The sequence below is a fragment of the Sesamum indicum genome, linkage group LG7, assembly GCF_026168435.1.
Source record: "Sesamum indicum cultivar Baizhima isolate 11 linkage group LG7, ASM2616843v1, whole genome shotgun sequence".
Lineage (NCBI taxonomy): Eukaryota > Viridiplantae > Streptophyta > Magnoliopsida > Lamiales > Pedaliaceae > Sesamum > Sesamum indicum.
Window position 1 is genome coordinate 15,262,172 of NC_142663.1, and position 18,088 is coordinate 15,280,259.

The 18,088-nt window shown below is 35.3% G+C and overlaps 3 protein-coding genes across 8 annotated transcripts; 2 read left to right on the forward strand and 1 right to left on the reverse strand.

Annotated features, from left to right (window-relative positions):
* The first annotated feature begins 647 nt into the window (after positions 1-647).
* On the forward strand, positions 648-5,985 carry MOS7 (nuclear pore complex protein-like protein). The gene is made up of 9 exons (XM_020695276.2): positions 648-1,093; positions 1,517-1,668; positions 1,999-2,121; positions 2,605-2,749; positions 2,858-2,919; positions 3,263-3,479; positions 3,827-4,741; positions 5,057-5,306; positions 5,537-5,985. The coding sequence occupies exons 1-9, from the start codon at positions 788-790 to the stop codon at positions 5,797-5,799; spliced, it is 2,433 nt and encodes an 810-aa protein (XP_020550935.2). The 5' UTR covers positions 648-787; the 3' UTR covers positions 5,800-5,985.
* EDA3 (DnaJ/Hsp40 cysteine-rich domain superfamily protein) lies at positions 5,933-10,466 on the reverse strand. 3 transcript variants are annotated; one of them, XM_011086613.3, is made up of 6 exons: positions 10,272-10,466; positions 9,663-9,763; positions 8,312-8,477; positions 7,860-7,952; positions 7,454-7,584; positions 5,933-7,254 (listed from the first exon to the last, which is right to left on the reverse strand). In XM_011086613.3, the coding sequence occupies exons 1-5, from the start codon at positions 10,351-10,353 to the stop codon at positions 7,454-7,456; spliced, it is 573 nt and encodes a 190-aa protein (XP_011084915.1). In that variant the 5' UTR covers positions 10,354-10,466; the 3' UTR covers positions 5,933-7,254. The 3 variants fall into 3 exon arrangements, with proteins under 3 accessions (XP_011084915.1, XP_011084913.1, XP_011084916.1); XM_011086611.3 differs by having other exon boundaries at positions 9,663-9,766; positions 10,272-10,464; XM_011086614.3 differs by having other exon boundaries at positions 9,663-9,752; positions 10,272-10,452.
* A 2,992-nt stretch (positions 10,467-13,458) lies between these two features.
* Positions 13,459-16,651, forward strand: LOC105167057 (Yippee family putative zinc-binding protein). Of its 4 annotated transcripts, none has more exons than XM_011086616.3 (6): positions 13,459-13,614; positions 13,877-14,006; positions 15,134-15,177; positions 16,064-16,172; positions 16,252-16,307; positions 16,396-16,651. In XM_011086616.3, the coding sequence occupies exons 2-6, from the start codon at positions 13,911-13,913 to the stop codon at positions 16,478-16,480; spliced, it is 390 nt and encodes a 129-aa protein (XP_011084918.1). In that variant the 5' UTR covers positions 13,459-13,614; positions 13,877-13,910; the 3' UTR covers positions 16,481-16,651. The 4 variants fall into 4 exon arrangements, with proteins under 4 accessions (XP_011084918.1, XP_011084919.1, XP_088738972.1 ...); XM_011086617.3 differs by having other exon boundaries at positions 13,474-13,614; positions 13,884-14,006; XM_088882846.1 differs by having other exon boundaries at positions 13,505-13,614; positions 13,817-14,006.
* The last annotated feature ends 1,437 nt before the right edge of the window (positions 16,652-18,088 follow it).

An 18,088-nucleotide genomic window follows, 5' to 3' on the forward strand; every position in this document is an offset into this window, starting at 1 on the left:
ACCTCTCCTTCTCTCTATAATTTAAAAAATTTCTTTTATTATTTAATTTTTTTAATATTTGTAAAAGAGAAAATACTCAATTATTTAATAATAAATTACTAAAATTAAATAAAAATAAGATTAATATTAATATTATATATTATTAAAAAAATATAAATTCAAAACATTATAAATTGTACGACGGTAAATAATAATTGCATTGACAAAGAAAATATAAATTATATATCTAAATTCAACTAGCATGAATGTACACATATTTCATTTTAATTCAAAATTTTAAGTAATAAGTCATCATTTTTTTTATTGTAAAAATATTTCTATTAAATTTTTATTTAAAATTAAATTAATGTATACTATTTATAAAAAACGTTTTAAAAAAATAAAATAAAATATGTCTAGAAGTAATAATTTATTTAATTTTAATAGTATTATGCTCATTATAGTCATTTTACTAATAAAAACCTTATTATGCAGAACATCCTAACATATTATAACATATTTTCACATCTTATAAAATTCAACATCTTATTTTATTTAAATATGTTAGAAGTTTATTTTTTCAAAATAAAATTCAATATTTTATAATCTTTTAAAATATCTTATAAAATATAAGAGTTATAAGATAAGAGTTTCATTATTTTTTTCTGCACAGTCGACTAAAAGGGCGGATAGAAATTAAAAAAAAAAAGAAAGAAAGAAGAAAAGAACAGCGCCCTGCAATCAAATTGGCTCCCGGCGTCGTCGTTTCGTATCCTACCCTTCTTCAACGTTCCACTTCCCATCAGAAATGAGGTTTGCTCTCGACCTGGCGGAACCCGACGGCCGTCAATCTCCCGCACCTTCCCCGTCAAATTCAACTCCTAAAGCTGAGCTCCAATGGTTCCCACTCCAGAACCACCCGCTCTTTTCCTCCGCCACAGCTACCGCTGCCTCCACGCCCGCCGCTGCCGGAAGAATGCCTCCGAATCTCATGGCCTGGGATGGAGCTACTCGGCTTTATTTCTGGGATTTGAACAAGAAATGTCTCCACCGGATCTCAATTCGGTTGGGCGAGCCCGACCCCACGTCCATTCTCGCTGCTTTCCCCTCGAAGGTTTATTTCTTTTGCTCATTTTTGTTTGGTTTCTAATTGAGGATGTGTCTTCTCTGTGTGAAGCATTGGCATTTTGTGCTTTGAAGTTTGAACTAAGCATGAAGGGATGGGGGTCTAAGAGGGGTTTATGTAGTTACAGTATTTTTAAGAAACTAGCTCAATAGTATTTACAACCTCCTTTCGCATAGGACATTAGGAATTTTCTGTACTAGTAAAACTTCACTTGGATTGCCTTGTTTATGGAGATGATCAACAATACTAACTGAAGATTATAATGATTCCATTACTTGACTGGATTGTACTGTGTCAAAAGCTGGCAATCTTATCTGCGGTTGAGTCCCCCTTACTGGCGTTCAGTTTTCACTTACAGGTAACGTTAATGAAACTGATGCACTGTGTCTATACTTGTATTGTTTCTTATAGGTGATGCAAGCAGACACACCACTGAGTTTTGAAGTCAATAAGATTTCCATAAACAGAAATGGATCAGCTTTGCTCCTAGCTGGGTTGGAGGGCCTACGTGTTATGTACCTCTACGGACGCTCTTCAGCTGAAGAAAATACCATCATCTGCCGGTATGTGAAACTTTATTTGTAATATAAAAACCGTGCTGCTGTAGATAGAGTATGATCATTGGAATTGTCATTTGAGGCCTGCATGTCATTTGACTTGTCTTCATATCCATGGAAGAGTATGATCAAGAATACTAACTGTTAGAGCATTTAATTACTTTATATTAGGTTGACGTTTACCTGCTACTGCTTTTATTTATGTTTGTCGCTCTGCATGGGAACCTACAACAGAATGTAGAGCATCATAGTTAATATTTATAGAAGATGAAGTGACAAGATTTGCCTATTGTATAGATCCTGAAGCTGCTGTGCTATATGTCAAAATTTTTACAGGACTGTTTCGGTTGGTTCAGAAATTTACTTCAACAGAAACAATTTCATACGCACTCTGCAGATTTCTTGGCACCCTTACAGTGATACGCACTTGGGAATCTTGTCCTCTGATTCTGTTTTCAGGTATGGTATCATTCTTCATCATTTAATTGGAAGCACTAGTGTATGATGTTTGTTGAGTAAATCTGCATATTGGGTCACATATTCTTAAATATGAGAATTATAATATTCCCAGTTCTGTGGAACTTTGTTTCTGCTCTTGATTATTTTTTAGTATAGCTTATTCCAATAATGGGGGTTGCTACAATAATAGTGTCATTAGTTTATGCTTGGTAGCCGGCGAATTAAGTAAAGCTTATGTTGCTTCGCATGCACACCCTTCTCTAAGAAAGGCAATCTGTCTATAGAGTCTGTTTTAACTGTTTTGGTTGGTGAAATAATCTTCATGCTGATACGTGCACTAAATCTCAATGAACACCTCAGCTTCTTACATGCTAAGAAAACCATTTCACATTTCTTTCTGAAATGTCTGAATTGTTTTTGTGGTGGCTTTTAATGTATGCACCAATTGCAATTTATTCAATGGTGCTGGTGATCTGTTTGCAGAATATTTGATTTGTCTGTGGACATTGGGCAGCCAGAACAGGAATATTATTTGCAACCTGTAGAACCTGGCAATTCCAGTAATGCTGCAGCAATATGTCCAGTTGATTTCTCTTTTGGGGGGGATCATTTGTGGGATAAATTCAGTGTAAGAGAGTACTTTTATTTTGCTATTCTTGCATAGGTTAATTTTTTTATGTGGTATTTAATATGTCCAATTGAGAGGAAAAGACTGATGGTGCTGCTCACTTTTCAGGTTTTCATCTTGTTTAGTGATGGATCCAGTTACATAATCTGCCCTGTTGTTCCTTTTGGAAGGTAGTTAACCATGATGCTATTTTGATTATCCTTTTGGGAAAATCTCAAAGTTTTTGGTTATGGTCACCCTGCTTGACAAAAGTACTTTATGAAGACTTTTACCTTTTGAGGTGTTTACTGTCTGCATAAGTCAATATTTTAACTTGTAGATTGTACACTTCGTTTGATGGTAATCCTGGCATGTAAACTAGAAGCTAACTTAACACTCCCATCTGGTTAATCAGCCTTCTTAATGTACCGGACTGTATCTTAAGAATATACAGTCTCTTGACCTACCCGTGTTAGCAATAGTATCAGGTGTCCAATGCGTCTGAGTTCTGATTTCGAGCTTTTCTTTTAACAGTGTGTATAAGTGGGAATCAGTTCTGGAAATGTATAATGATGCTCAGACATTCGGGCTAAAATCTTCCAATTCAAAAGCTGTTAATAATTCTAATATGGCAATCTCTTGGCTGGAGGCAACATTTCCAGAATTAGTTCGTCAAGCTGGAGATGGTGCACAATCGTATGCAGTTAAAGCTCAGCCTTTTGTTTTATTGGATGCATCAGTGGCATTGCAGGTATTTTCCACTTCCCCTGTTTTTGTTCCTCCTGAGATCTGTTTGCATAGATTTGGTCCCCTTTTCCTGTTTGCTTTACTGACTGCCACATGTCTTAGTTCTAATGTTACTAGACTTAATCTCAATGTGCCTATCAATAAGATCTCTGGATTTATTTGTTGTGTGAATTGTTTAGCTTCTCCTAAGTTGATGATATTTAGTATAGTTACTGCTTTAAGTGCTTGTTATTTAATTTGCTTCCTTTTCTATTATGCATCTTGTCCCCAGACTCCACCCAAAATTCGTCTCTTCTATCTCCTCCTTTTCTTATTGAAACGCAAACAAAGTATCACCAGTATTAATTTCAGGGACCTCTGCGCAAAGTATGCCATAATGTGACAGAAGATTCTGAAATTCAAAAAGGAATATGCGAAGGGCGTGCAGTCAGTTGTCTCTACAATTTAGTTGGCAAAGATTCAGTTCTTGTGACTGCTTGGAGTGGTGGGCAATTGAAACTGGATGCTTTAGCTGATGAAATTCAGCCAGTTTGGAAGATGGGTATTGCACCCCGTCTTTGTGTTGATTCATCTGATCAGATACTTGGTGCTGCTATGATTTGTGAGAGTGCTCCAAGTGATCGCTCTGTTTTGAAGCTTGATCAGCCTCCTCATCTTACTGCTTGGTTGGGCCATCCACCTCCTCTGCTGAGGTTGGCCATCGTGGATTTGGCTTTGCCCGATAAATGTAATTCTCTGATTGCGATGATGACTGATCCTCTTGTTCCTGAAAGAATATTTTGTGTTCATGCTGGAGGGATAGATTCAATTGTCTTGCATTTTCTCCCTTTCACTAACCAGACAAGTAGCAAGGAAGAGTCAATGAGAACTCCATCAGTTCTTTCTGTTCTTAGTACATGCCCAGGCGACTCATCCTCACCATCACCTCTTCATGGTTTCTTGGCCTTGTCAGATTCATTTGGAAGTTCATGGATTGTGGGACTTACCTCTTCTAATGACTGTATAGTGCTACAGATGGACACTTGGAACGTGTTGCTTACTGATGCTGTTGAGAAGGTGACAGAAGCTGGTACTGTAGACGAGCTAAAAGAGACTGATACACAGACAATAATCAGCAAAGAACTCCTTAGTGGGCCTAAGGCAGTTCTATTGCCCCCTTCTGCACCAAGTTTACGCTCTGTCACTGCTGATTCTATTGAAGGGAGGTCAATGCTTCATCAGTATTTCAAGCTATTTCATGAAAATTATGTGGAGTATGCACACAAGGTACGATCTTGTTACGTGATAAGTTGTGTTTACAATTATCTAAAATTTAAGCTTTGAGAAAATGTCGTATCCTATAGTTCTCTTTTATTGTTGTTGTGGAAAACAGTTATTTGGGTTGGTTACGTGATGTTCTTCCAAAGTATGTTTGCTTAAGAATGGGGGTTGATGAAAAGTTTTGGACACTATGGAATCATCCAGCATAATAGTAGATTTTGGTGTTCACATACATGCGCACGGACATGTAAATATCCTATTCGTTTGATCATGTTACTATGTTTTCACGAATTAAAGATGATTTTGTTCTGTTGTTTCTAGGTGTACTTTGAACTCCAGCATCACGCACCTCAACTGAAGAAAATAATTGACAACCAGCATTCCCGGCTACGAGAAATGGAGCAGAAGCTTTTGGAAGTTGAAAGAAAGAAGGAAAAGATAGAGGACCGCATAGACCGAGCTGTTAAGGTTCATAGTTCCCTGGAAGAACGGTTGCAAAACTTGAGGAGCCTGCCTGGATCACACAAGAAGCCACTTTCAAAAGCTGAGAGAGATTTCAAGTTGGAACTTGGTAATTGTTTTACTGAATTCAGATTGTTGGAAGTTGGTAATTGTTCTTTGAGGCTAATGTGGTCCCTCACATCAAACTGTTCCTGCTCAGGGATGTATATACTGATGTAGAAACTTCAAGTTCCACGTCTTGCCTGCTTTTTTTCATTTTTACATCACGAATGAAGAACCAATCTTGCACATCACTTTGTGACTAGAATTGTGCTTATATTTGTTGAAATGCGTATGCAGATAATTTCACTGGGTTGGAGTTGGATGCGTTGCACTCCTCCATTGAGGCTCTACATGGCAGGTTGAGAAGACACATGCATTCTCCACAGCAGGCTGATTCCCCAAACAGACAAACAGTGAGAAAAGGGAACAAGAGGATTCAAGAAGATGAAATATCTCAACTAAAATCTTCACTTGAAAAACTGTCACTGATAAACAGCGAGAACAGCAGGAAGGTAAAACTTGTTGAATCTGCATTGAGAAGCAGGGAAATCAGTGATTGATATCAAGTTGACCCATTCAGCAGATTGTATTTTGAAGGTTGGGAGATATCAACCTTCCCTATCTGCTAAGACGAGCAGGCCTGTAACTGTTGATGTAGGGAGAAACACTTGTATGTATTGACAATCAAATACGTGGAGAGAAGTTGATGGTCTTATTACATGGTGGAAATGAAATTTTACAAGAAACTGGCTGGCTAGTCGTCCACCTACAGTAACACTAGTGATAATAATAATAATTAAACTAGAGTTTGGATGAAGGTTTGGGATTGGGCGGCATACCACCCATACACTCATCAGCAGCAGCGGCGCTCTGTTTCTCTTTTGTTTCTGCTTTTTCTTCTCCCATTCTGACTTCTTTCCCCTTTTTGAGTTGGTGGTTTTTGGGAAGGGGAATAGCGGTTTCCGGAGAGTACAACTCCCCTTGTCCCTTCCCGCTTGGCTCCTCGTCTTTGCCTTTCTCCTGCTGCTCCGTTGTGCTTATATGAACACCAGCAGCAAACTCCGGAGAGTACAACTTCCCGTGCTCCTCCCCGTTGTACGCTTTTCCATTCTTCATATTTCTCTTTCTTCTTTGTTTTCCTTTTTTTTTTGTGTGTGTTAAAAAACAAAAATAAATTTAATTACGGAAAGAAGCAAGGTTATGTAGGGCGGAGGAAGTGTTGATTTGTGGACACGTGTAATTAGTTAATTGCCAGCTCAGACCAATCCCCTTGTCGGTCGGCGTGTCTGTGTGTGTTTATCCAGTTTGTAGTATGAACCCGTTGATGGATATCATATTTGTAGGCTGCCTGAATTTATTATATAATATATACATATATAATATGCTGTGATGATTGATGTATAGTTAAAAAAAATGAATAAAAAATTAAAAGCATAAAAATATTATGTTGCACATCATATATATATATTAAGTTTTCCTTAATAATAACATACACACGCAATGTAATAATTCTTTTAAATATGCAGATGTCCTGAATTTATATACCCGAGACGAGTATATATACAAGTATGTAAGTAAATAACATAGTATGAAATGTAATGTAATACTAATTGCAATAAAGGATCCATGGTACGAAATAGAGGGGTGAGATGATATAATATGAACACCAAGTATCAGCCTCTCTTTAAGTGGAGGTTTGGACAAGGATGCTGTATCACTCACTCACCATGCCTTACAGGATAATCCTCAGACACGGCCTGCTTCAAAAGCCAGAATCTACTAATACAACACCACATCAATTCTTCCCTGGATACCTATCAACCCATTTGAGTCGAGGATTCTTCACAAAATTTTGGAGCCAATTTTCATACAAATCTACATCAAAAAGTTTGAGGAAACTGGATCTTTTCCTTCACACATGCATGCCTATGCTTCCCGGCAGTTTCCTGTTCTTTTCTCCCATCTCTTTCTACGTCGTTGCACTACTATATTGGAAACAATATCTAGCGCAATTTCTTTGAGAAGAAAGAAATAAGTATATATAAGGCGTTGAAGTTGAAAAGATATAAGTAGTAGCAAAAGCTAGAATTTGTCCCAACAAAGCATGCTTTCTAGGTTGTCCATGCAAACGTGATGAACATAGTAAGATTTCAATTCTGATGGATGGCTGAAGAAAATGAGGTATGATAGAAAGACAATAGATGGAGATTTTACCTAGGAGCTTGGTAATAACCGGCCATTATACATCTTGTCAAGCAATTTTCGTGCGTCCGGTCTTCTGAGAAGGCCTTTATTGTTTGGTAAACCTGTCCCTAAACATACAGGACAGACTAATTTCCCTCGACCTGCACCAGCCAAAAACATTCAATAAACAAATCCTACAAAAGGGTTGCATCAAAAGGAGGAGGAAAGGGAATGAGGATAATTTTCTTCAAAATGTTGTTACCGTAATCAACAAGGCTTTTCTCTTTTTCCAGCCTAATAAATAGGATTATTATACAGGAAAACAAGAATCTCCTTCTTTAAAAAACCATCCATCGAATGAAAATCCACAGCAAATGCATCAACATTTATCCTAATGGATGTTTAGGATATGATGAAATGTAAACTAGTTAATTACCATAACAGTTTGGACATTCTGTAAACTCATAGACGTCTTTTGCCCGTTTTCTGTTGAGAGCTTTCCATTTTCCTGTACCACCACACATATCACCTAAATAAAGAGCAAATGAACGTCTCATGGACCAGATGAGGTCAGAGCAAAAGTGTGCCGTACTAATCACATTGAGAATTATAAAGTGCTTTCTATTTTCGTTCCTCATATCTCAGCAATTTGTGCAAATCTTAGAATTGAATGGGACTGGAAAAAAACCATAATGGATTAATCATAAGAATTGTGGACTGCTATTTGAATTTTGAGAGTTTTTGGGATGAGTAAAGCAGAAGGGCTGTGCTGACAAAATATTAATTACTTCACATACAGTGGTTCGTTGTTAGGAATCAGAATATCTGTTTGTTGTTTTTCCAACAAAACAATGATGGCCAAACATGAAAATCTGTATATGAACTTACAGATAATAGCACCACTGCCCCCGCAATTGCGACAGACCGCTTTTTCTTTGCTATCCGAAGCAATTGCCTTAGAATCTGAATCAGAAATTCCTGGTGCTACTATCAAAGCCACAGTTGAACATAAACAAGTCAGACACTGACGACGGGAGGGTGCAGTATGAGATGCCTGTTACAGAACAAGAATAGTCACTTGAAATGATGATACATTTTTTTGCTAGCCAAAAATGAATTTTCTATCAATAATGACAAGGACTTACACTAACAACCGAGATAATACAGGTCACACACAAATTAGCTAGGCAAAAAGATAACTGCTATTATCCCTTCTTAATGATCTAAATTACACATAATATACAATTGAGTGCATATTTTCACATTAGACTACTGACTACATTTTCCTCGAAGTCAGAAACTCAACCAATAAGCTCTTATGTTTTCATTTTCGGTTTTCAATAATATGAGCATTCCCAGCATAAGCTCTGACCTTGTGCACAGTAATGAATAGCTAAGTGGAATAAAGCTCTACTACATCAGAAATACAGAAGGTCTAAGAGAATATCACTGGTATTTACCACGGTTGGAACATCATAATAAAAGTTCCCATTTCTCCAATAAAATAGCAGACTTGTTTTCTTCACTCCATGCCTTTGTATGGCTTTCTTTCCGTCAGAAAATGAAGAATTAGAGAAATATGGCATTAGTGGGAAATACCTTTCTCAAAAGTCTAAGTGAAACAGAGTTTTATTTGCTTCAAAGAGAAAACTTTTCCCAATCTTCGGTAGATATAGTTATCAAGAGCCTAAGAAAACGTTTTACTAGACACCTAAACCTACTTGACGGTCTACTAAAATTCATGATTGGCAAAGTCTACTTGCTCTAAACTGTCAAAACGAACACCATACTAGCACTATTTTTCAAATTCTCACCAAGATAAGTAGAACAGGACCATAATATGCAACTAGATAGACATTTTGAATACGACCAACTCAATTGAGAAGAAACCTCTGAATTAGCATAAGGAACAGATCATAAAGAAGTTCTCGATCAATACAGCTCGACTATTACATAGAGCATATGTCAGCAAAAGAGTCCACTTCAAGGTTAGCTTGTATTTCGTCCGCTGCCTCAGCTCAAATATGCTCAAGATGGTATTCAAAGGAAAAATCAAATCAAAGTTCAATACTATCCAGTTTAGTTTTATCTCCAATTTTATGGTGCATACAACTGGAGAACCAAGAAATTTTTCTTAGGGGGAAAATGCCAAGATACTAGCAAAGAAAATATCAGGTCATAATGGCACTAACAAGCACTGTAAGTTAGTAACTGGAAAGGGCGTAAAAGATCAATGAACCTCAGCCTTGATGAGTTCTAACGAGTGATCAGAACTACGAGGAGAGCAGGTCTCATCCTCCAAACTGGATCTTGCACGAAATCCAACTTTCTGCAAATTGACTGCTACAATATGAGCAAAACAAAGCAAAATTAACTCACTTTTAGCATAATTAAACAGAGCTATCCAGCTACATCATGCAGCCATTACATCACAATATGCAAAAGAAAATGCCAAGCTGCTTCTTTTCCATTTCCTTTTATAGTCATACAATCAATTATCAGATAGAAACGGAAAATTCGTGTAACATTTTTATTTTGCTTCTTGCAGATACACTTTCTACTGCTGAATTTGCAACACTTAACTAAACATTGAATCAAAAGCCCATAAACTAGCATCTGCATAAAACTATGGACCAAGCAAGAATACATAAATTCAAGAAAGAGCCATGGCCGACCATATCTTATCTTCAATCTATGAAGGCCCTTTTCTTGCAGAGTTACACATACCAGTTATTTCGAACAAATTGACTAAGAATCCACATGGGTTCGCATAAAGATTGAAAATTCATCCTTTTCTAACAAGCTATAACAGCAAAAACACAAGAGCGAGCAAAGAGCAGACACTTACATCGCTTTGAGGAAGGCTTAGAATGTTGCACAGAGAATCTTGAAAGAGCAGAGGGTCCATGTGAAGAGAGATGATAAGCCATCTCTCACTCTTTCTAAATGTGTGCGACTGTTTGAGTGTTTGTGAAAGAGATCAATTCTTTCGTGTGGCCGAGTAATTGTTTGAAGTGGATTTTTATGAGAATTTGTCAGCATTATTCCGCGCTGGTTATTGGCTTCTTGCCAGCGGCTGCCAAACACTCTACGTGTATATATTTATTTCCAAATTATGTGATCTCATAATTCATAATAAGTCACAAAATATTAAATAATAAAAAATAATATGTTCATTTTTTCAAAAAAACAAAAAAGGATAGAGAAACTAGTTAATAAAAATTGTTATGTACTTGTTACAATTGAGGAGAGATGTTAATTGATAAATAACTGACAATTTAGATATACGAGCTACAAATGAAAGGACCAAAATTCAAGTAAAACTAAAAAGAGACAATTAAATCTAAACGACTCATAACAAATTGGAGAATCCTATTGTAACTAGAAACTTGGGAAAAATGCAAGCAACTCCCTTATGATATTGCAAATCAGCAAATTACCCCCTTATAAAAAAATAAATAGTGATTTACCTCCTTGTATTTTTAAAAATACAACATTTACCCCCTATGATTTTTAAAATGAAGCAATTTACCTCCATGTATAAGGAGGTAAATTGCTATATTTTTTTCATAAGAGGGTAGTGTGCTCATTTTCAATATCACGGGGGGTAAATTGCTATTCACCCCTAGAAACCTAATATAAGGGAAAAGATGTCTAAAAAATCCAATTAAAGATGAGCTGAAATATATGCCCAGTCCAGTAAGATAAAAAATCGACTTGATGAATATGTCCTCGCTCGGTAGGAAAAAGGAGGTATGTGGGCAGGTACTACCTAGAATCGACCTTAAGTTGAGCTAGCGTGAAGTTGCTTTTATTTATATAAAACATGACTCATATTATACAATTAATAGAATGCAAACGTAAAATTGAGAGATTGATTATTGTAGAGCACTCTTTGACCACTATAAACTTTGAATACCCCTTCCTCCCTTCTTATACTAGTTTTCAAATATCTTGGCCTCGATTTTTACTGAAATTGTTATTAAGTATTAAAATACTAATGTATTTTTTACAAATCAGTCTTCAACATTGAAAATTTACAACTTGATACCTCCATTCCATGGTAATGAAAGTCTAAATATTCTAAGGAAAATCCCATGAAGTGAAGGTACATGCAAATACTTCAATTGGCTTTGACTTGCCTCTTCTTCTTTTATTTTTTCATTTATCTTTTTGAGGGGGCAAATTGGTAAAAGCACAACAAGGCCATAACTCTGGAAAGAGCTCAATCACCATAGAATTTGTAGGCACATATTTGGAGAATTTACCTAAATTGGAACGGGAAACAAACAAAGAGAGATAAAAGGGCACATGGGCCTAACTTAAAGAGTGTGGACAGGCTTTAATGAGTGGTCCATCTTACCCCTTCACTGGCCCAGCAAATTTATTGGGCTGCATTTTGTGTAATCCATCACTATGAGGTGGTGCCTCAAAAATGTTTGAAATTTCAAATTAACCCCTCTAATTATGAGAAACTTTGATTTAGCCACCATACTTGTGGAGAAATGAGAGGAAAAAAACCCTTCATTGCTCTTCTCTTTGAAAATCAATGAGTCAAGTATTAATAGTCCATTTTGCCCTTCTCGCATTTATTGTAATATACAACCTACTTGCTTTTTTCAGAAAAGAATATTTTTTTTTGAAGGAATTTTTTTTTTTTTTCTGATTTCACGTGCTAATGACAGCAAATCATTATCTTCTGTATAATTATTATAGAGTTAAAAATACATGCTTGGAGAATTTCACTCACAACTCTTACAAAATAACTAAAAAAAATTCGAGAATGATGAAATATTATATTAAAATACAAATACAAAACTATTTAGTTGATGCTTTACTCCTAATAAGAAAATTTGATATTCGCGAGATAACTGATTGAATGTTACAATACAGTCTTTTAACTCTAGATTACTACAATTTAAATAAATGAAATTTATAATTTTCTCCTTCCAATTTTCACACTCTTTAAAATTAAAATGTTCATATGTAGTGTACGTGGTAAATATAATTTTTTTTTGTTTGTTTTACTTTCGGACAATCATCATAATTCAACTTATTCCTTTGATAGGAAATATGATTGATGCATGTGGCCAATGCCATAGAAAATGGTAAATAATGATAATTAAATGTAGGTACCTTTTTCCTATAACTTTCCCCTAAGTTGATGTGCAATGCCCTTTAAAAATTAAAAGTGAGCACAAAGAATCTTGCAGGCTTCACTTGTGAAGAGGATAATGCTTCATTATTTTCAATATAATTATTCAATATATATATATATATATATATATATATATCTTTGATATGGTTGTTTTTATAGGTGGGTGGAATTGCTCTTACCTACCTATGAAGTATTGATTATCTCGATCTAGATAAATAATATTGACCTATATAGAAAATATTAGGTTTGTTGGGGGTGGACTCCCATTTAAGACCCTCTAATGCCACATATTGAGCTCAAGGTTATAAAAGTCGCAAAGTGGGAATTGGGATATGATAGTAATAAAAGTCATACCTTATGAAGTGACTCAATTTACGTTTATGTTAATTAATACAATCCACACGTCGTTTAAATAGTCATTAAATGTGTTGGGTATATATGTTTGATAATCGTGCCATCGAGTCAAGTGGGTCGGGTGCGATTGATCCTTTTAAAAAATGATCAACATATTTGAAAATTTTCTCATCTCTAATGAAAAATCTATTTTGTTGTTTGTTCATTTTATCTCTTCCATCACGTATAGAATCTTTTAATAAGGCAACTCAAGAATCAATGTATATATGTATATCTCTACAATGAATCGATGAAGTAAAAAAAAAATATATCAATGAATATATATATACACTTCATCATAGGAACTCATTGTGCAAGTAATAATGCTCAACCGCTACTAGAGGAAGAAATTCATAATAAAGCAGCGATTTGATCACTGAATATCTCATCTTCTTCTTTATTGGAATTCAAGAAATGGAATGGTATAATATAAATACATAACACAAATGTGAATGGCGATAACATAGACATAGACATAGACATACACATACACGTAACTGTGGAGGTCCACTTAGAAAAAAAGTGTATGACGACGGGTAAGCATATGATATGAGAAGGTGCTAAGATCCATTAATATACGTGCATTTACTTGTCGTGCCTTCATTTCTCCAACACACAATTCTTGCGCTTTCGCTTCAAGGTACACCATTTTCTTCAACAATTCCTCTCTTTTCTATACATAATTATTATTATTATTATTATTTTATTTTTGTGTTCTAGCCGTCTAATCTTGGATTTCCTTTTATCCGTTTCTTGACGTTCAATCCATTTTCCCTTTTGAAATTCTTCTTGGAATCACTTGAATGTGAGGTGGGTTTTTGTGTTTGTATTTTCTTGTTCAGTTTCTTGCTGAATTGTTTCTTTTTCTTTTTTCCTTCCCTTTTTTATCTTCTGGGGTGGAGGAAAAAGAGTTGAGGATTTCAGAGAGAGGGGGAGATGGGGAGAGTGTTTGAGGTGACTCTAGAAGGGAAGATCTACAGTTGCAGGCACTGTGGAACTCATCTTGCTCTTGCTGAAGAAATCGTCTCCAAGGTTTAACATCACTCCTTTCAATTTATGGAAGGATTGATCTTTGCTTCTTGTTCGTGAGTTTATGTGTAATCTTGGGTTTGGAGCTGAACATCAATCTTTTTTTCATTGTTGTTTGACTTGAATACAATCTTGGAGCTGTCACTGAGAATTTTGGTATTCCTAACTATAGGGATGATCAGTTCTTGTTTCTTGTTTTTTCATTTTATGTACAATCTTGGAGTTGTTACTGTGCAAATGTTTGGTGGGTTTACACGGTAATAATCAGGTTTTGTTTCTTGGTCTTGTTCTGTTGACTTGATGTGCAATCTTGGAGTTGTCACTGTGAATTCTGGTAGTTTTAGTCACGATAATGATCTGTTTTTGGTTGTTGGTTGTCTTTTCCATTGAGGATCATGGTGTGTTTTATGATTAATGTTTGAGGAGATTTTGGGGGAATATGTTGCACTAAGATCTTATGTCTAAAAACAGAGGAATATAATAATGTAATTCTTGCAAATTGAATTGTATCAACATAGAGTTCTAAATAACTAATTTAATTTGATTGCTGGTATTTCTGCAAGAAGAAACTTTGTTTTAATAACATATGCTGTAGAGAAAATCTACAGTTATTCTGGATGTTAAGTTGAAGAATCAGTTTGAACATTGGTTCCAATTTTAGGCACTGTGTTCTTGGAACAATGAAAACTCTATTACGCCACCAACCATTTGGTTGAATGGTATAAACTTCGTGGGTGAGATCCTGGTTTCAAACTCAGGTTTCCCCTAGTTGCAATCCCAACATTAATGATCTTAGGTTAGCAGATATATCTAGTTTGATGCATATTGTTCTTTTATCATGCTCTGTCATAGATGTCTGGGGAGAATATATTAGCCAGTTAGTGAAACAGGAAAAGCTTGTAGTATTCTATGGAGAGCCTATTCCTGGAAAGAAAAATAAATGTACTGCAAATTGGAAAGTCCAATTAGTTTAACTTACGCTGAGTCATGATTAGATTTTCTATATTTAAAATTATGTGATTTGGTATGTTTGGGGTTGAGTTTGAAATGTATTACTTTTACTTAGGCTTCTTGGTCAGACACACATTGTTTGACTTTTCCTTTCCTTTCCTTCTTGTTCTTTGCTTCAGTCTTTCCACTCCAGGCATGGGAAGGCTTATCTCTTCAATAAGGTGTAAGTTTTCCTTATCCTTTGGCAGCTGATATATGTTTCGCGAACCATTTCAACGCATGAGATTCATGTATTAGTGTAAATAAGTTGGTGAAGATCTCCCTTTCCTGTTCTAAAGTGGATATAGCAAATGGACAAACTTTGCAGGGTGTTAAGGCAGCATGTGAACTGAAAGATATTTGATTTTTCATGGTTCTTTATTTATTTGGTTTCAGAAGATTATGTTGGGCAAGTGAATGAACCAAATGTGAGGAGGACAAGGAAAATACATGTTTTTGATATTTCTGAGAGAAACTACTTGATTTTCTGGACTAGGTTGAAGCCTTCAATGAAGTAGACTACAACAGAAGAAGACTGTATGAGGGTCATATTATACTATTTAAAATATGTGTTTTGAGTTTGCTGCTTGGGCTGGTAGCTTATTCGACTATGATCTCAAGACAGTACTTTAATGTCAACTTTACTGGACTATTGCAGAAGCCCACTCTCTTTCTCTCTGTCCTGTCTATAATCTTCAGAGAGAGAGCTTTCTTGATGGCCAGCTTAAACTTGTAGTGTGTGTCTTAACTTTTTGATGTTCTATGATGACTGCAGAAATGGATACTTTTCCATATGCAACATATCACGGCAATGTCTAGCCCTGTTCTGTGTTATGGAGTTTATGTTTGTGGGGAGCTAATTTTCTGTATGTCTTATTTTTACGGTCTTAATAACCTTAATCATCACTCGTAAACACCTTCTGAAACTCCAAAAGTACATGCTGCTAACCACATTCAAAAGCTTTGCATTTGCTATTATCTGCAAAGACACTCCAAAGGAAACCAAGGGTAAATGACTAATGCATTAGAATCCATCTTAAATTCCATTAGATTTTTCTTTTCTTCTCCAGTGTAAATGTAACTCTTGGGGAAAAGGAAGAGAGGCTGATGATGACTGGATCGCACATAGTCTCTGATATCTTCTGCGTCCGATGTGGTTCAATTGTCGGATGGAAATATGTAAGATCCATCAGATGGAAAAACATTGTACCTATTATGTGGTCTTAGTTGTTTGTAATCATCTTGTTATTATCTCCAGGAAACCGCTCATGAAAAGAGTCAAAAGTACAAGGAAGGCAAATCTGTTCTCGAGCGGTATGTCCACGTCTAATTTTCAAAATATAAGAAATTAGTCTCAAGAGGGTTATAGGATTCTGAGTTGTGACGTCTCTCTATTTAACAGGTTTAAGATTTCTGGGCCGGACGGAAGCCATTATTGGGTCAGCCACGGAGCGCATGTTGGAGGAAGTGATGCAGACGATGCTTGAGTACTGAATCTTCACATCTACATATTTATCTCCAATTGTACATTCTTAGACCACCTCTCCTTACTGTTGCTCTTGAACTACTGGATTCATATTCGGAGCTTAACAGCCTAATTCTTAGCATGTATTACAATCGTGGCATATAATTATCAATCTGACACCTGATCAGCACTATTGAAGCGTTCTGTGGTTTCTAAAACTAAGGCTGTGATGAGAAAGTGTGAGTTTCTAACTATGTGCCAAGATTTACAGTCAAAGTGTCGGTTTCATAGTTCAGGCACACAGGTCAAGTTGCGTGGGCCACACAGTAGTCACCGTCTGCGTAGGATGCACAGACTTGTCTTTGAGTGTGTGCATCGAGTGTAAAATACAAGTTACGTTGTGCATAAGATAGGTTCAACCGCTAACGTGGTTTAATATCCATCGGCGGTTGTTCTTATACCTACTTGTTGAGGTAGCTCTCAGGAAATGGCATGTTCATCTTCTTGAAGAGCTTAAGTCTATGTGAGGGCTTTGCTAAAATCATTGCAACCTGAAGCTGTAATAGAATAGTCTGTCTACTCAGTAGGTTGAAAGTTGGAAACTCGTTTTTCAAAACTTGGGACTTAAGACTTCTCCAACTGTAAATTAGGTTTTGGTTTGACTCAATTTAGATATATTGAGTTTGAATTTAGGATGGTTTCTAGACCCTATATAATATGGTATTTTTCCTCACTCCTGTGTATCCATTTTAGAAGAATTCCAGTGAATTCATAAACTATCTGTATCATTTTGGACAATGTTATTTATATAAATCATCTTTTTTATTTTATATTTTTGTGAAGAATTGCACACTCAAAAATATTAACATCATTACACAAATTATTATTATTATTCTTTTAACTGTTAAAGAGTGGTTTGTATAATTATGCAAAAAGTGTGGATATCTGGATAATGATTATAATTATATTATTAATTATTGATATGATATCAACATAATATATTTATAATTAACAAATAATAATTGTTATTAAAATAAATTAACGCGCACATTATGAAATTTGTGGGCATGATTTCAGATCCGTCCAATCGTTTACAGGCCCACCGATTGTTAAATCTTACAACTTTAAAAAAGCGGAAGCATGATTTTTAAAAAAAAGAAAAAGAAAAGAAAATTAATAAAATAAATAAATAAACACGCAGAAAAGACCAATTATATCTTAAATTGGCTGAAGGTGATTGTAAGGCACTTTTAGTATCATGGTCGGTAATATGAAGGCGACTATATAAAACAAACAAGTTAGGAATAATTACACTCCATTTTTTATATTTGGGCTAATTACATGTAAATTATATATAGTTTAAAAAATTACATCTAATACTTTTGAGGTTTACTTCCATCTGATAAGATCTTCCGTTAGTCAAAATTCTCTAAATTTGTTAATATTAAAAAAAATTAATAGTTACCATCGATTAATTTATTACAAGTCAAATAATTTTTTTATGACTAAAGTACCATTATAACGATTAAAATATATCTCCTTACATGCATTAACTTGTTAAGATGTATAAAGACAATTTGATAATAAAAAATTTTATTTAACCTGCAATAAATCAGAAATAATCAATAGA